Source organism: Lissotriton vulgaris, chromosome 2_1 (genome assembly GCF_964263255.1).
Source record: "Lissotriton vulgaris chromosome 2_1, aLisVul1.2, whole genome shotgun sequence".
In the NCBI taxonomy this organism is placed as follows: Eukaryota; Metazoa; Chordata; class Amphibia; order Caudata; family Salamandridae; genus Lissotriton; species Lissotriton vulgaris.
Genome location: NC_141687.1, coordinates 414,832,125 through 414,850,257, shown reverse-complemented (window position 1 = coordinate 414,850,257; position 18,133 = coordinate 414,832,125). Strand labels below are relative to the sequence as shown.

The window sequence follows — 18,133 nt, the reverse complement described above, 5'->3', positions numbered from 1 at the left end:
CTACTGATGCAAACCCACCTCATGCTCCCCGAAGACCGCGCCCTCACAGGTGCGTGTTTCCTACCTGCAGCGTCTAAGTGCCGGAAGATTGTTCCTATCTGGCAGCAGCCACATGGCCCCCGGCAGCGGGAGAAAGCCGTTCCCGGCGGCCCCTTCGGATAATCGCTCCCTGCCTGTCACCGGCGGAGTAATAACGCTTAATTACAGTAATGAGGCTGCTGCAAGAAGGCAGAGGCCTGTTTGTGTAACGCGGACGGCTCGTGCACGTTTCCTCTCCCTTAAGGGCCGATAATTGCCCTTTCCTTCAGGGGACTCCTTGCAGAAGCACTGCACGGAGCTGCTCATAATATCTGGGCTTCTTCAAGACGTGACCTGCCGTTTGCTGTGCGTGTTTAACAGCGCGGGGTCCGTTCCGAGCCCTCTGACAGTCTCTAGTCTTCCTGCGCAGAGAAGGATTGATCTGTCGGACTATATGGCGGGTTTCCGACGCCTCAGTGTTCCTGAGGGCGGTAGAGCTGGACTGCCACGTACAAGCTCCCTGCGAGTGATTTGCAAACCCTGCCGCTAGTCATACAGTCTTAAAGTGCACAGAAGAGGTCCCTTATATGGGCGTTGGTGTGTGTGTGTAGGTGTGGGGTGGGGGTATAAACCGCTTGTGTGTGCCGCTCTTTATTGATATTTCATGAATTGCCAGTGAAGAAAAATGAGGCCTAAAGAGCAGTGCTATGTTATTCAAGTGTACCAGTAAACAAACATTTAAGCTTTTATGATGACAGCGCAAATGTCAAATTCCATGTTATTACCATGGTTCAGACACGCTACTTGGTGCCTCCCAGATTCCATGTCACCATCACCTTCCTGCGAAAACTAGCGCTGAGCCCATGTCATAAGACCTATTACCCCCTATAGACTGCGCCTCTCACGAGTCCTGTCACTACCTCCCACTGAGGAATGACAATAAGTAGCATATTACTGTGTGCGCTTGTGCATATACACTACCAACATGAATCAGAGATAGAGATATTCAATTTATAGAGAAACATGAAATGAGAGTGAGAGAGTGTGGGATACAGAGACAGACGGAGATAGTTTGTTGAAAACAGTAAAGCTAGACTTCGCCTATCTGCATTGTTCCAATTAAGAAGCTGTGAAACTGCTGAGGAGCTCGTGTGTCAAAGCACAGTACGGTGTTGAAAACAGAGGCACTCGTGTTCAGAATGCGCCTCTTGTTACCTCTGTGAGGGCACAGAATAGCTGCATTGTTGGGGTTCAGCTCTCTTGCTTCTCTGATGGTTTCATGGTCACACCATAGAAGCTCAGATCTTTCCTGCCATAGTTATAAAACCCACAGAACGTCGGCGAGAAGAAAGGGCTCCCTCTTTCCCTGGTGGTCTCCTCGATGAAAGTCTTCCCGGGCAAGCAGTGCAGGGTGAGCGGAAGCATCTGTGTCACCTTGAAATGGGGCACAACCCATGATGAAGTTCAAGGCTGCTGGAAGCTACAACGCCGAAGCAAGGCCTGATTTCTGTGTTTCATCAGTGTTACTTTGCATGTAACAGCTGGGCACCTCTCTAACATAAAAGCACACATTTGCACAGTTATTTAGTGAAATTGAAACATAAATTTTGCAAAAATTGTATCGACAACTATGCAGTGTAAGAGCACTCGTTAAAAACTTTTTTTTTTCAAATATTATCACTTTGTAACTTGATATCAACTGCTTGAAAGGCGGTTTAGATGAAAAGACTTTTTTTTAGAAGGGCCTTTAGAGAGGATATTTTGTTTCCAGATGTTTGTCTTAAGCTCGCACATTTTCCCCTTGTTTTGACTCTGGTAATTATCCGTTGCGACTAAATCTAAACCCTATGGTATCAGTTTCTTGAGCGATCTTCTTCGGAGATATGGTGTTTCTCAGTCAGGGTGTTTTCCTCATTATATCTGCTAAGGTGAACTTTTCATAACAGCCCCTATTTACTGTGTTTGTCCCACAACCAGATTGTGGGATGGACTGTTCAGTGCAACTGGTGTAAATTCCCAAACTTCCTATCAACCTCCAACCCTCCATACCTGGCCCTGTCTAGTGTGAGGACTGAGTGTACATCAGGTCCAAGATGGTGATTGGGTGTTCAAATACATATATTTTCTATATGTTAGCCTATTTATATGTACTGTGACTTTATACAAAGACCCGTGGTCTTCTGCGGATCACTGTCTCTCTGCCACTGCGCACTGTCATCTAGTTAATATGGATTCCTAGTTCCTACATATGTGTGCATGTACCAGTAGTGCTACACATGCACTGATCCTCCAGCCCTTTTGAAATATGCTCCAAGAAATAAGCAAATCCAACCTGTGCATTTTTTATAGACTGCAAATGTGATTTTCATGTAAAATATTTGCAATTAGGAAGCAGTCTGGTGTTGTACTGAGGGAACTGGTGATAAGATCCCTTTTATGTAGCCTCAAATTAGATCCCCGATAGGAAGACTTAAGTTTGTGGGTTTATTGACGTTATTTTGTATGAATGTTTCTCAAATTCTTAAAGATTGTATTTCTTACTTCGGAAGCAGCACCAAGAAATGGTTTAACTCCTTCGCCGCGGGGCTAATTCCCCTGCGGCGCTGGGGGGAGGTGGGGCGCGCACAGCGCCACAGTGCTTGTGACAAGCTCAGCTCGTCACGCTGCACGGTGGCGCTGCATGACCACGCCCGTTTTTCAGAACACTCAGCACAGCGGGGGAATTAGCCCCGCGTGTAAGCACCACGCTTGTCATGATGAGCTCAGCTCGTCATCAGCACAGCGCAACTGTGCCTCATGACGAGCTGAGCTCGTCATGAGCACAGAAGGGGTTAAAATCAGTATCATGCTTTCTGAGATGAGCTCATGCTGTAAGATGTAGCCATAGGTTAATCACATAAATACATTGCAAATGTAAGCTTGAAATGAATTAAGCATTGATATCTCCATCAATCCTCAAATTACTCTATGGTTTTAAATGTACTTTCCTCCACGTCTTCCACAGCAGAGAGTAACCAATATATACGTTTGTCCAATGCTGGGAGAAGGGAAGGGGAACGTGCTCGTCTCATCAGCCCCAAGATCCTCTCACCCAAAAGTGCACAGTGTTTGGTGTTCCGCTACCAGGCAGCAGGAGGCCGCGGGGGATCCCTGCGGGTTCTACGGCAATCCAGCCACGAAAACAAGTTACTGTGGATCATCAAGGAAGACCAAGGTCATGAATGGAAGGATGGCCGGATCATGCTCCCTAGCTACGAGCACGAATATCAGGTGAGGTTTTATGCGCAGAGCACCCCTAATAGCTAATGGACTTGGGAATAAACTTATTGAAAATATATGTCCTAGCAGAAATATATCAAGTGATACCTAAGAAACAAAAGTGGCGTTTAGTACTTTCCGTAATTAATGCTAGCTTTGTGAACAGTAATTAAAGCTCAATTAGTGAATTATTGTGTCAGTTGACATGTGCCCATTGGGCAAGTATTCTGTCAATATTTATGCATCATCTGAAATTGATTGCATGAGTAAATACGCCACATCGAAACATTCTCATGCTAAAAATATTACCCTATGAGAGGGATTTGAATATGATTTGTGCCAGTAATGATACCCTCACTTCACAGTTATTGTGCCAGTAAGTAAGTCGGTCAGATTCCTTATTGTGGCAGTTTTCAGCTCATAACAGACTCAAATGCACTCAAAACAGGACCAGATAAGACAGAGCTCTGAACAGACATCCACTAAAGCCTGAATTTGCAATTAACTGGTCATCAAGGCATCAGCTAACTACCATTCACTAGGCGTTGAGCACCTGTAATAACAGGGAAAATACATACACAATTTTGTCCGACCTGCTGGTCTCACCCACTCAAAAAACACACAACCTATTTAAACTGACGTTGCAGATCTACTGACAACACACCTCCACAAAAGCAAGCCATGCACCAGACTTGTTTTTACTTCCCCTTTAGGTTCTCCTGCAAGGAAGCAACACATTTCCAGTGTGCACACATACTTCTCAATTTAAAGGAAAAAACACAGACGCTTCCTGTATACTACAGTTATGAGAGAGAGAGCGTCAAAATCTGAAAGAGTTAATCCTCCCTTCATAATTCCTGTAACTGATCGTTTCCTTTACAGAATTTATAGCTGTGCTTTATGGTTCTGCTGACCTACTCCACGCTGTAAACTATCCCAGATTTTGAGCGTGGCCGTGTGCCACTGCTGATTTAAGATGCGTAAAATGCCAAAATAGCTTAGGTTCGAAGTTTTCATTTCCCCCTACGCTCAATAAAAACTATCTGAATCCCTAATTTGGCACACATAACTGGTTACACGAATGTGACAGGAACAACTAACTGTTGCCAATTACTTTTATGAAGTGGATTTAGAGCTCACTGCCCCACACCTAGCTGTAGGTGAAGGAGAAGGGGAGCCATGATTGTTTGGGCATAGAGGAGAAGGACGTAGACAGCATAGTCAGCCCTTGCCAAGGGCACACTTGAGAAGCTCCTGGCAGGGTGACCACTTGGCCAACCTTGTTTCCCCAAAGACACATGTCGGTTGCGGATGGAAGCGTGTGGAGCAGCGCAAACTGGCTGTGTGGACTGTTCCCACAATAACTGGCGATTATGAAATCATTTGTCATGCTGTGGTCTGCACATTGTAGCCTGGCGCCAGAGAAACAGGGGTTTACAACACTTTGAGCATGAAACTTTTCAGAAACTATGCACACTTCGTCAGTGTAGCCATTTTAAATAGGACTGTATAGACAAGTGGGGAGGTTTCTGATCTGATGACCTCACAGTAGGCTCTGAGGAATGTTCAAGTACAGAACTTTGGAAGGATTGCAGACCCCCTTCTCTGCAGAACACAACGTTCAGTAACCAGCGGGAAAGACCCCAGGGATGCAACTAGAGTTCAAATAGAACGTGTTGGCTACCGCATCACATAGTTTGTTCACCAAATCATTTTTTGAAAAGTGGAATGCTTTGATTATGGCTAAGATAACAGACTTGTGAAGTGGCATATCTCATAATTGTACATTTCTCTGGCAAACCTCTGTCCTCACTGTAAATTCCTGAGTGCAGTCTTAGTAAACACAGTCTTAATGATAATTTTAATTTGTTGTAAAGAGCTCTACGTTCTTTAGGCCATGTTTCTGCTATAAAAATGAAACAAAAACACATATTTCAGCATTTCAGTACAATATCATGAACTAGCTGGAGCATTTTGGACACTTGGGACAGTAAGTCGTCATTCAGGGCCTCCAAAACATCACAGTGCAGCAAAACGATTTGCAATCTAAATTTATTAAGTGGGAAGAAATCAATGTATGTCCAGTGGTAAAAAAAATGAACATTTACCTTAGCTGTAACCTGAGGTTACATATTTAAGCTTTGGTGAAATCATCCTCATGATGGCGTACATTCGGGCAAGGACCACAGAAGTTAGTAATTGACTGCCAAACAACCCATGCCCTGACTATGGCCATCTTTGCAGTCACCATCTTTAGTTTTATTTTGTCTTTGCCTTGTTTTCGATGCACTTTGGTGTTAGACATACTGAGAGTGGCATGATTACTAGCCACAGTGTCTTATGAAATAGAAATACATTTTGAAAGCCACCAGCAGAGTGGTGGCAGTGCGGATCATGGAGGATGGGAATTCAAAGTGGCCTATCCTATGCTTGGAGTAAAAGAGGAAAAACACCACCTGTAGACCTCCCTTGCCACCACCCAACAAAGGGCCAACCTGCCAGGTTATATATTTAAACCAATGGCAACCATTCTTATTTATTTTATGTCTTTGTTATATTGTGAAATATGTCCCCTGGAGCAGCAGCGTGCTCAATGGAAAACATTTTTATCTTATGGGGCGAATCTCATGGTTGTAGTACCCAGCTGTGTGTGTAATGGTCCATTTGAAACAAACTTTCAAGAAACTAGGATGAGATGGGATCATTGAATTGTATTAGCGCAATATGGGCAGAGTTTCAACTTTTTAATCTCACATTTACAATTTGAAGCCCTGGGAAGTAAAGTCACATGTTCCTAGCAATAGAACTTTTGGTCAAGTGCAGAAGCTGGGATTATAACCCAGGTCTCAACATTCCGAAATCAGCAACTTACCCGCTGGGCCACTTCTTCGCAAATCTGCTGATAGTTACTTTTGTATTATAACTGCGATCCAGACAGTCTTATACTGTAAATGTAGGCCTTGAATTGTAGGTCATTACTCGTTAATTGTTGCACATACTTCTTATTGTTGGTAGCTGTCCCTTACCTTGTACTTTGCATTTTCCACCTGTAGATTGTCATCGAGGGAGTTGTAGGCAGAGGACATTCAGGAGAGGTTGCAGTTGATGACATCCACATAGACAGCAAAATCGCCTTGGACCAGTGTATGGGTAGGTTTGATGCTCGCGTCAGTGTTACAATGCCTTTTCCCCCCAAATATGATTTCTGTACTTTGTAATCAGGTGATTCTGTCTCCTGGCTGTGTGCACCTGTGAATTCATGTTGTCTTTTTTGTTGACCTATACAAAAGTATTCATGCTACTCATTTCTGTTTTGTTGATGCTTATGTACGTATTAACTACAGGCTTGCGATATTGCAATTTTTTTAAAAACAGCAACAACATAAAATAGGGATGGGTGCAGTTTTATGCTTTGCCCCATTTGCATTAAAGTTGTGATTTTTGCAACAATTTATGCCACAAAAGGTAAATTCTCTAGAAAAATTCTGCAGACATTTTCCATCTTGGCTGTTCTTTGATTGGAGTAAAAGGTATCTCATATTGAGGTGAAAATTAACTCATAACACTCAGGAAAACATTTGCCAAAGTTATGAAGGGTAAAAATTGGGAATACTGATTACTTAATGTTTTTGTATCTTTGTGTGGGCACCTTCCCACTCAATTTTACCCCTGCCGCTTAAAGATATGTTCTTGAGGTTTATTACACTGCACTCCAGTGACAACATAACCTTGCTTCGCCAATTTGCATGCAGAAAAGAAATCAATAACTGTAGTGGCATATCGTTATCAATAGAAGCCTCACACTATTAAAAGACGAGAAACAAGACATATATATAGAAAAGCAGGCAGTAGGTTTAACAGCCCATATAATACATTTATTGATGTGTGAACCTATTCCCTTTTTGCTCAAAAACAGTCTGACAAGAAAAGGAGATTAACCGAGGGATGTTTTTCAAATAGATTTTTGCCGTTCACCATGTTCACATTTTTCTATTGCTGGTTATTGGCAGCTGAACATTGTATCTCCAAATTGAGTACCTCGGCTTTCGCCTGTAAGAGGGCGACGCCACCTCAGCACTGCAGAAGGTAGATTTCTAGGAATATTATGTGGTCAGCCCTTGGACTGATCTTTAATCCTGGAAAGGCTGCTGAGGAGCACAGATGGATCCAGCCAATCAGAGGTGACTGCACAGCCTGTCCTCGCGCTGGCAGTCTGCATCTATTTTAGGGCTGGAGAGCATAGGTGGTTATTAGGTAACAAAGGCAAAAAACAAAGCGGAGAAATGCCAGGGCTTCGATGAGACACTCTGACCCCCATCGCCCACATCCTGCTTTTATGAAGAGACTCATGGAGGAAGGACACTGAGCTGCCAGTGGACATTACACGCTTGGTAATCTGATGGGCTGGTAGGGAGCACTGCAAAGTGTTCAAATGGAGCAGAGCTGCAGCTAAAAGCAGCCTGGGAGGAAGAGAAACACTGTCAGATACTCATTTTTTAGTCTATCCTTTTTGCCCCCTGAGGCTATCTAATTTGCGTGGCATTTGTTGACGTTTGGTTTCATGGTTTTTGGTCTCTGTCCATGTATGACAATCACAGATCTGAAATGTCCAAACTTTTCACAGCTCGCGGATTGTAACCCGTACCGTACTTTTTCTTTTTTTCCTAGAACCTCTTTCAAGTTTCCCCTGGGTGACCTCTCCATACCTCCCAGGTAAGTTAGACCCTTTTCTTTCATTACCTACTTGTCCACCCCTACGTGTTTTTGCTTTTAACATGTCTGTGTTGCATTGATGTTATAGCTATGTTGTTCAATTTAGAACATGGTCTTTCCAAAAGCCATTTGCAAGAGTCTCCCCTATTGGCCAAAGGCTGTACTCCCTCAGAGATTTTAACAAGCATAGATATTACACATACAATGTGAATCCATGCTTTTAGAAAAAGTTATAATGGATTACAAACAACCACACATTGTTCTGGTAGAAAGTAAAAACTGCATGGAGTGCTTGATCGTGTTTATCGCCTTTTTGTAAATTTGGAGGTTTTTACTGCCCTCAGACTGCAAAATGCTTCTAGTGAAGATGCGTCAAATATTGATGGCTGAATGTTGAAGGAATAAAGTTTGTTTCATGTGATGGTCATTAAATATAGAATGCATACTTTTTCTATGGGGTGCACCCGGAATCAAAAGCTTTCTTAGTGAGTCTGGTGGCAGGGAGAGAAAAACACTTTATCTCTTATTGGCGTCACAAACGGTTTAGTGTTAGGAGTTGTAACCTTTTCTTGAGGGTTCTGGTGACAAATACACACATTTCTAAGTCAAAGGGGTTTAGGTTGCACCTTCCAACTCCATTATATGGTGGTGAGATGTATGCGAAATGTCTGAATCTATAGTATGCTGCAAAAAAAAATCATTGTTAAAGGTAAGTAATATAATATCTTCATGGAGCACAGTTTGACACATTTAAGTTTAACTGGTCCTAAGTTGCAGGTTCAAGCCCTTTTGTCTATCAGTCAGATTTGTTATTACAAAAAAATCAACTTCTAATTTAGGATGGATGATCTATGTGATCATGAATATAGTATGACATGTTAAAAAAATCAAAATGCGAATTATTGATTACTTTCCCCTTCACGTACATACACCTACCTTTTTCACTTATAAATTCATTTGTGTACATTCTCCTTGGAGACGAGGTTCCTCAGTGTAATAGAAGTATTAACGTTGATAAATTATTGTTCGGACAGAAAGTAAAGACTGTGGCAGTGAAGATATTGATCTCAGCGGGTGGAACACACAACCAGCGGCAATTACTACTCGCTGTGAAAATACCAGAAAACAATCAGCTGAATACATATGTTCTTTCATTTCTAGCAGATAAACATACAGGAATGGGGGTACAAATTCACCAACAATAGATTCTTGAGTTAGGGATAAGAACTCTTATAACACAAACAACTCCTTAATTATTGCACGAGAGTTTACTGACCATCAATCACCCAGGCTGCAGACGGACTTAGAAGGTTGTGTTTAAAAAAAAACATTTTCATGAAGTGAGTCTTTTTCGGTTTGTTACTTCAAACATTTTCAAGTTGAATTTTGATTTGAATTTGGATTGCCTGAGTTAAAATAATCCTCCTTTTACTAATGCATCTACCTCTGGTGGTTATGCAGCAAAATGGATTTTACAGCCCAATTAATTTTTTTCCTTCTGCTGTGGGAGGTAATTTTCTGTTGACGCTCAATATCAATTCCGCCAGTGAGATTCCTACTGGCCTTTCTATCATCTGACCCATGATGTGCTGCTAAGGTTTGCGGAAAATATAATGATTGTACAATAATCAAACAGGTGGCATACAAATTCCGCTGAGTTTTTTGTATGTTATCTCTCTTCATAGTCTGAATATATTCTTTTATTGCCCGATTTATCAGCCATCATTGATTTTATGCTGTTGGCAGCAATATAGCTTTGCCTGTTTGCCATTTTTCTTCAGGAACACATTCTATTACATTACCATAATTGTTACCCTTTTGGTGGTTTAGGGCAAATTCCCATTCACGAGTATGGCCTCTTCTTGGACTTATGTGCACACGGTAAGACAGCTGAATGGGTGAAATGCGTACTTGTAACATGTGTGTACAACCTAGCCTTGCACAACCGACCCCACTTATCAGCTTCCCAGAGTAAAAACATGAATACTATTTATTTTTTCGCAATAACAATACTTGTTATTTCGATTATTTAACCCCTTTGCCGCTGGCGGGATTCCCCCGCTTTGCTGGGGGGCAAGAGGGGTGTGTACAGCGCCCCCATGCTCATTACGAGGTCAGCTCGTCATGAGCCACGGCGCTCCAGTGCTCATGACGAGCTGAGCTCCTCATGACCACGCCCGTTCCAATGGAACGGTCAGCACAGCAGGGGAATCAGCCCAGCGTGCGAGCGTTCCATCTAACGGGCGCGGTCATGACGAGCTCAGCTCGTCATGAGCACCGGAGCGCCGTGGCTCTTGACGAGCTGACCTCGTCACGAGCACTCAAGAGGTTAATGGTCGCAAGCCTTTGCCAATATGAACTCTAATAATAGCATTAGTCAGATTGGCTCAGGCAGTCAAAATGTTTGAATGATAGCACTAATCGTGATGTTTGCTTGCATTCTAGCTGAAGTGGCAGGGTCTTGAAGCAACCAAGAGGGTGGGTCTGTCCATTTGCCTATGTTGGTGATATTAAATGGATAGGTGCTACCAGTCTTATTGCTCCCAAGCTGTCAGGCTTGAGCCACTGTTAATTGAATTTCCTCTCATTGTGAAATCTCGCCTTCATCCCAGGCCCATAATTGTGGAGCAGGCAATTAACCATGGTTAACCTCCCTCCAGACAGAGTGTTAACCTTCAAACTTCTTGAGCAGAGGGCACCAACGTGTAATTATTATCCCTGGAAGGAAAATTCTCACCGTCCCTAGCCACTCCTCCTCCACCGCATATCCACCAATACAGACTTAGGTGTAACTGGGTTGGCTTTCCTCAGCTTGTAGCCACTACATTTTGTGAATTACTCAGAATTTGTGTATTTTTGAGCATCTGCTAGTTTCTGTCTTCTTACATCACAAAGAAGAGCAGCCAAGAGTTTGCTCTTACGGTCTCTTTTCTTATGCATCTATTTCATCAGGATCGCTATATCTGTGTAACTTATATGATTGGGATTTTCCATCAAATCCCTGATGTGTAAGTTGAAAGGCTTTGTTTCTTGCTCCAGACAAGCTATTCAGCGAAGCAGCTTTAAACATGGTCTTTCAGGAAAGCATATGAAGAGATTCCTGTCCCGTCAACATGGACACGGCATGGAAAAGCTCTGTGCTTAGGCAGAGCACAGTATATATGCAATTATTTAATTAAGGCATTTAAAAACAAGTTTAGTTTTTAAAGGCATGGCCTATTTTCCCTTTAAAGGGTGTTTTGTCAACTTCAGATGCAAATTTACCCCGAAAAAAGGCACAACAATGTTGACAATGCACAAATTGTAGTACCTTCTAGGTTAATGCAACAAGTGACAAAGAGTGACACGTAACATAAGTAGTGTACAGGTGTGATGAAGAGTATAGAGTTAGCTACTGCCCGGTCACAAGGCATTGTCTGAGTGGAACTTCTGGAACACAATGGCTGTCCTCGAATACTGCTCAAACACCTCACTTCGAAGGGAAGTAAAGAATGAGAAGCCTGTATAACGAGAAGATGTACATAAGTATTGACATTCAGAAGCGAGGAACTAGCGAAAGTACCAAATAACCCAATAGATTGATTAGGCTGAAATCAGGTATCGAAACACTCTAATGTTAAAAGGGAAAGCACTCCCCTTGTCAGGTGTGGTGAAAGAAACCATAGCAGTCTGCCCAGTCCACCATCTTTCTGTTCTGTATAGTAACCGTGGCCCAGAGCGTGGACTTTGGCGCAGTTTCGGCAGCCTCTTTCTTGACTGTTCTCTCTGGCTTCTTTCACAGGAAATCCTGCCTGCTCGATCATGGTTCCCTTTAGCTCCATTCCCCTAACAAAGTTGTAATTCTGTCTTTCAGCAAAATTGGGTTTATGTTTTTTAAACATCCTCAGTTAGCAGAACCTTGACTTGTTCTGATTTATCAGTATATTGTATTTTATTAGGTTGTTTCTATAATGATTATCTGCAGATATGGCAAACGTAGCATGTTGAAACTGAAGCATTAGTTGAAAAGAGGGTCACCTTTCATAAACATACACACTATTTAATTTTCTACCTAAAATGAAGCATAGATTGGAATACCAGTTAATGTGGTTCTGTGTTTCATGAGGCGGGGGCTCACAAAAGGGGCCTGTAAGCGGAATAGAAGACATTTGCAGCTTCTACAGGATTTTCATATAATGAGGGGGTTGAAGATTCCTCCTCCTTCTTGACTTAACTAGAGACAGTATAATCAAGTGGTTGCCTTGCCCTGTCAGGAAGGCAGTGGTGTGTGAATTCCCTCTCCTCTCCCACACTCTTGGTAAGAGGTGGTGCTGAGTAAGGGAAGTTTGACGGTCGGTTCACATGAGCGCCCAGCACAAACAGGCAGACCTTGGCTTTTTCCCTTATCAGCATTGACAGGTCAAGGTTCCGTCTTCATTTGATCTATATTTAATTTTGTGTCTGGTTCCCAAAGGGCTCTTGTTTTGTTATTCATTTGAACATATATCTTTCATTGCTTCCAAGGTCACTTTGGCCTGCAGATGACATAGGACATTAAGCCTCAGACGAGCTGCTTTTTCATGTATCATTTTTCTGCCAGAGTTAGATTCTTCGGTACAAAAGGGGGTGGTGATGGACGGAGCATCTGAATCAATCAAACACTTACACCCAGTCAAAAGATCTGGGTTTAATCCATCACCGTTCTTTAGCCCACTCTGCCACCCCAGTTCAGACATGGCTATATGCAAATCAGTCTGACCCTGTGCCTCATGGGAACATTCCAGCCCGAACTGCAAAGCCATGTCTTCCCTGGACCGGAAACAAGCTTCCGAGGACCGGTTTCTGGCATTCCAGCTGTCTTCAGCCCGGCTTGCTTGAATCCAGTGGCAAAGTGAGCAAGGGACTCACGTCTGAGCATACCCTGCCACACTTTTGACTGGGTGTGAGTGTTTGATTGATTCAGATGCTCCGTCCATCACCACCCCCTTTTGTACCGCTTTTGGCCGCCATAAGTGTGGCAGAGTATGCTCAGACGTGAGTCCCTTGCAAGACATAATCAGTTTCCAATAATTCGCATGATCGAGTAATGTCATAAGAAAATATATATGTGTGTGTATATATATATATGTATGTATTTATATATATATATATATGTATGTATAATGCAAAAAAGAAGAAGCAGAGAACTCTGAGTAGTTCTCAATTATAGGTGGAAAGCAGCCCCTGTATAGAGCACTCTCAACACCAGTGACATTCTAGATCTGCTCACCTCAAATGTCTGCTTTTCTATCAAAAGTCTTTAAGCATAGGATTAGCACAGTGCCATCCACGCCGAGATATGTATGTATATAGATAAAGTGATGTAATCCTAATTATTTTCTAAGTGGCTGAAAAATAGGTAGGAGGAGTAAACAGATGTGGAAAGTGGATGCTGTACTTATACAGATGTCTCTCTAACTAGTTTTAGTCCATTTAAAATATGTTATGCCTCAAATACTACAAACCCACACCCCCCCTCACATTTGGAATACTCTAATTCCATGCCTGCATTAACATCTCAATGGTCATTTTACTTAAATCTGCTCTTTAGGACAGGCTTTAAATTAAAAGAAAATGTTAGAGCTCTAGTTGCCCATTAGAACTCTGTAGTTAAGCTGTAGTTGATCACTTGGGAGCTAACTGACAGATTGATGCTGGTGTTGAAAGTACATGTTTCAGTTTGCATGTCTGAAGTGTTTACTGAAATGGATGAGGGAGATATTTGAGCACTTATAGAAAATGTGCCCTCCTGTAATCTCTGGAGCACTAACCATAATTTCTATAATAAAAGTAATCCCTTCATTTGTTCATTTCCGAAGGAAATGCTTTAGGTTTTAAAGGTTTGATTCAATCACTATGGCTTCAGGTATGCCATGCTTTTGTCATATATACAGAATGTAAGCATTCTAGTTTTTCATGAGAGCACTGTGGAAAGCTGCAGTAGAACACTTGGACATTAGCTGACAGACTGCTGCTGCTGTTGAAGTTGCAGCCTGTGCATGAGAACGTTTTACTGATGTGAGAAAGGTAGTGCTGCTGCAGTTGGAAGTAAATGTTTGCTCAGAATATCAGACATTATTCTCACATGGCTGATGAAGATTGTGTAAAGTTATTGAAAATGTGCTCTTTTTTTAGTTTCTGAAGCTTTTTCCATAATTTTTACAAGAAAATCATGAAAGAAATCAGATTTCTCTGAAACATGGTTTATCAAATCATAGTAGAGGATTTTTCGCAGGGTAAAATCACAGAAATCTTAAAATTAGTATGGTACCACCAGAAAATGATTTATATTGTACCTAAAATCTATTTTAACCATCTATATCTGCTTCTTTTAGTCAACCTCTTAAACATGCTTTGAACACATTTCAGTGGGGTCCAGAGTCATGTAATGGCTGCTACGACATGTTGTCCATGTTGTATCAGCCAAGCAGGGGTGTGGGGTGTCCCTTTTTTACACCCACATGCCCCTTGAGCTCTGGGTGTGCTGACCCTAGCCCCTGATATGTTTTTAATTCATTTTCAGAATGCCAGAACCATGTCCCTGAATCCTCTAATGACTGCCACAACATATTGTTCCAGTTGTGGCAGTCAATCAGGATTGGCTAGACCCCCTTTAAAGTGTCCAATTTGAGAGTATTTGGACACTAACAGTCCAGATAGTACCTAATCTGAACATCTGAACACCTCTTTAAATGTGAATTTCTTCAAAATGGCTGAACGGATTTGCAACAAATAATGAAAATACGCTTTCTGAGTAAAGTTCTTTCTGCCAAATTTAAAGTAATTCTATGCAGCCATTTTTCTGTATCGATTTCCAAAATTTCCTCTGGAAATTAATATGAGATTAATGTTTTGGGACCAGCCCCTTTTTCTTGCTTGGTGGATGACCACAAAATGTTCCAGGAAAATGCTGAGGTGAATGAACATCATTTGTCAGACGTTTTGTGCAGATTCCTGAAATTTATTAGTGAAACAAAAACACACTCCTCATATGGAATCTCTGACCTAATGGCAATAAAACACACTCCAAAAGAAGAGCACACTATTTGGTGTAATCTATTCAGTAGTTTCTGAGAAATGAACCTAAAACATTTTAGGTATTTTTTCACGCCACAGAAGATCTATCTATCTATCTATCTATCTATCTATCTATCTATCTATCTATCTATCTATCTATCTATCTATCTATCTATCTATCTATCTATCTATCTATCTATCTATATATTTCTCAGGGAACAAAAAGTTACAGGGACATTATAGTTAATTAATAGAATTATAAAAACCGTAGAAGTTTACTAGAAAACAAAAGTTACAGGGACATTATTGTTAGGTTCAGATTTTACACACACAAAACCATAGAAATTCAGCAGTTATACTTAACCAACTATAAGCCTTGCCCTAAGGTAACTATAACTTGCGCCAATGCTTTGCACAGTTTTCTTATCAATAATTTTACAGCAAATGTTGCAGTGATAATATCAATAATATAATAGTGGATGGCATGAGTGATTTAATTTGTGGGGTAAATAGCAGTGTGTTTTGAGGGCTATGTGGGTCTGGGGGGGTCTTTGAGTGGGTGTGTGAGTGGCTGTATGGTTGTGCATGAGGGTGTGGGAGTGATTTTGTGTGTCTGAGTGGGTGTGTGAGTGATTCTCTGTGTGGGTGTGTTTGGCTGTATGAGTGTAAGTGGCTGTGTGAATGGCTTTCTGGTTTTTCTGGACATCTGAGTGGGTGAGTGAGTGGCTGTTTGGGTTCATGACTGATTTTGTGGGTCTCGGAGTGGGTGTGTGAGTGGTGGCTGTATTGGCGTGTGAGTGGATGTGTGAGAGTTTGTGTGGATGTGTGCCTGGGTACATGATTGACTGGCTATGTGGGTTTGTTAGTAGGTGTGTGAGTGGTTTTGTGGGTCTCTGAGTGGGTGCATGAGTTGCCGTACAGGTGTGAGAGTGGGTGTGTTAGTGGTTGTTTGGGTGAGTGTGTGAGTGCCTGTGTGGGTCTAAGAGTGAATGTGTGAGTGGTTCTCTGGGTCTTTGAGGGCGTATGTGAGTGGCTGTATGGTTGTATGAGTGGTGAACTGGGGGTCTGTGTGGGTGTGTGAATGGCTGCATGGATGTCTTAGTGGGTGTGTGAGTGGTTGTGTTGGTGTGTAAGTGGGTGTGTGAATGGGTGTATTTTTATTAAATTGAGGTCTGGTTCTGCAGATCCTCTGCAGACTCACATGGGGGGCTGCTCTAAGAGCAACTGTGGATCCACAGATCCTCGAGCATCCCCAAAAACAAATCTTTCTACAATTCCTTCCCCAGTATTGGTCCCTCACAGACCCCTCCATGGAGTCAGGATACTGCTATCTGGACCCCTTACACCCTATTTCACTAAATGTCAGGTGCAACTTTTCTCTCAAGTTGCGGTCAGCCAATCACGGCATTGCTGTTGGCGAGTGGATCCATGTATCCACCATGGATAGGTATGTCTATCTGTGTGTCTAGATATACATAAATCTTTTTTCTTTAATAACGCCAAAACTACAGAACAGATAAACACCAAATGACAAAAAACATTCTTCCTGGACCAAGACCTGGCTTTATGCCAAATTTGGTGCAATTCCGTTCAGCAGTTTGGGTTGTAGTCCTGTGTAAAATTCCTCTGGGAAATTGCATGGGGTAAACATGTTTTGGGACCCCCTCTTTTTCTCTGCCCCCGCTTGACGGATTGATGCAAGGGTTTCCAGAAAGCAGCTGAAGAGACTGGCAAACTAGTTTTGACAATTTCATGAAGATTTGTAGGTTGATCAAATGGCATCAAAGTTATAAGCAAAACAAAAAATGCTTTTCCTGTGGAAACTAGGTCCTAACTATAACTACCGACCGCCATTGGGTTACATATATATATATATCACGCTCCTTGTCTACTTCCTCATTCCAAAAGAGACACAGCACTCGCGGGGGGAAAGTCAAGGATTTTATTAGACTTTCAAACGCACCAGACGCGTTTCGGCATTCGCCTTCCTCTGTGGTACAAGGGCGCGACAAACGCGGCCATTATTTTATCTCAATTCCCCGTGATCACTTTACAAATAATAAACATCAACAAAGGACAAATGCATCAGTGTATCAGCAAGCGTAAATATAAGCACCATTTTGCAACAATGCGTGATACATATATCCAGCAGAACTATTAGATTCTACTGTTCATATAATCAATTGTACTTGCATTAATGTCTCAATACATTTTAAAAGTTCATTATTCCATCTCGCCCTATATGGGCTAACGGTAATTGTCCATCCATTTAATTGCACTAAAACAGCAGGAAATCCAATAATAGAAACAGCAATTGGCACTGCTTACATCCATTTCAACATATTAGCAGCTCTGGCTTTAGAAGAAACACGTTTCGGCTGGTCAAACCGCCTGACCAGTTGCTGTTCTACTCGAACATTTTATGCTCGTTGATCAGTGAAAATAAACAACGGATTTTGACATTTCCAGCAGTTCAATAAAACCTGCATTTTTGATCCCACAATCATTAGTGTCACTTGGGCATAAAAGCATTAATTTTTTCTTCATAATTAATGCCGTGCAATGAAAATCACTCCATAATTATTATATCTGTTATTGTGGCAAACATAGTCCTTTTCCAATATTGTTTCTTACTGCGAGCATAGCCTGTACATATACAGTCTTTCATATCCACTTCTTGCAGTTTGGTACACAGTATAATGTCTGGTACCTGTCCTCCCCGCCAGGCCAATGCTTCCGGTGCCCTGCTCCTGACAACCGTTCAAAGTCCGGGACAATGAAAAGGGGCTTCTAGCAACATGGCTGGACCCAGCAAGAGAGTCTGTTGACTCTCAGCGTCTGAAGTCATTATGCTGCCCCAGTCTCCACTCCATTGTTAAAACTCTACTCTTGCCTTGGGGCTAGCGGGTATTTGTAAAGCAACACAAAAGAAGGTGCGTGTCCTCGGCTTGCACCTAGCATTGGTGGTGCATGTAAAGGGGCCATGGCTACCGCCGGTTTAAACAGTTTAAACACCTTCTTTTGTGTTGCTTTACAAATACCGGCTAGCCCCCAGGCACGAGTAGAGTTTCACCAATGGAGTGGGGCTTAGGGCAGATTAATGAGGTCT

General features: G+C 42.2%; 1 protein-coding gene across 3 annotated transcripts in view; it reads left to right on the top strand.

Moving 5' to 3' along the window:
• Nucleotides 1–18,133, top strand: part of NRP2 (neuropilin 2) — a 172,254-nt gene that overhangs the window by 135,344 nt on the left and 18,777 nt on the right. For 2 of the 3 annotated variants that reach the window (XM_086955302.1, XM_086955305.1), the window contains exons 13-15: nucleotides 3,023–3,288; nucleotides 6,330–6,426; nucleotides 7,945–7,989. In XM_086955302.1, coding sequence (XP_086811428.1) covers nucleotides 3,023–3,288; nucleotides 6,330–6,426; nucleotides 7,945–7,989 — 408 coding nt within the window. The remainder of the gene's footprint in view (nucleotides 1–3,022; nucleotides 3,289–6,329; nucleotides 6,427–7,944; nucleotides 7,990–18,133) is intronic. The other variant, XM_086955304.1, reaches the window with a different exon arrangement.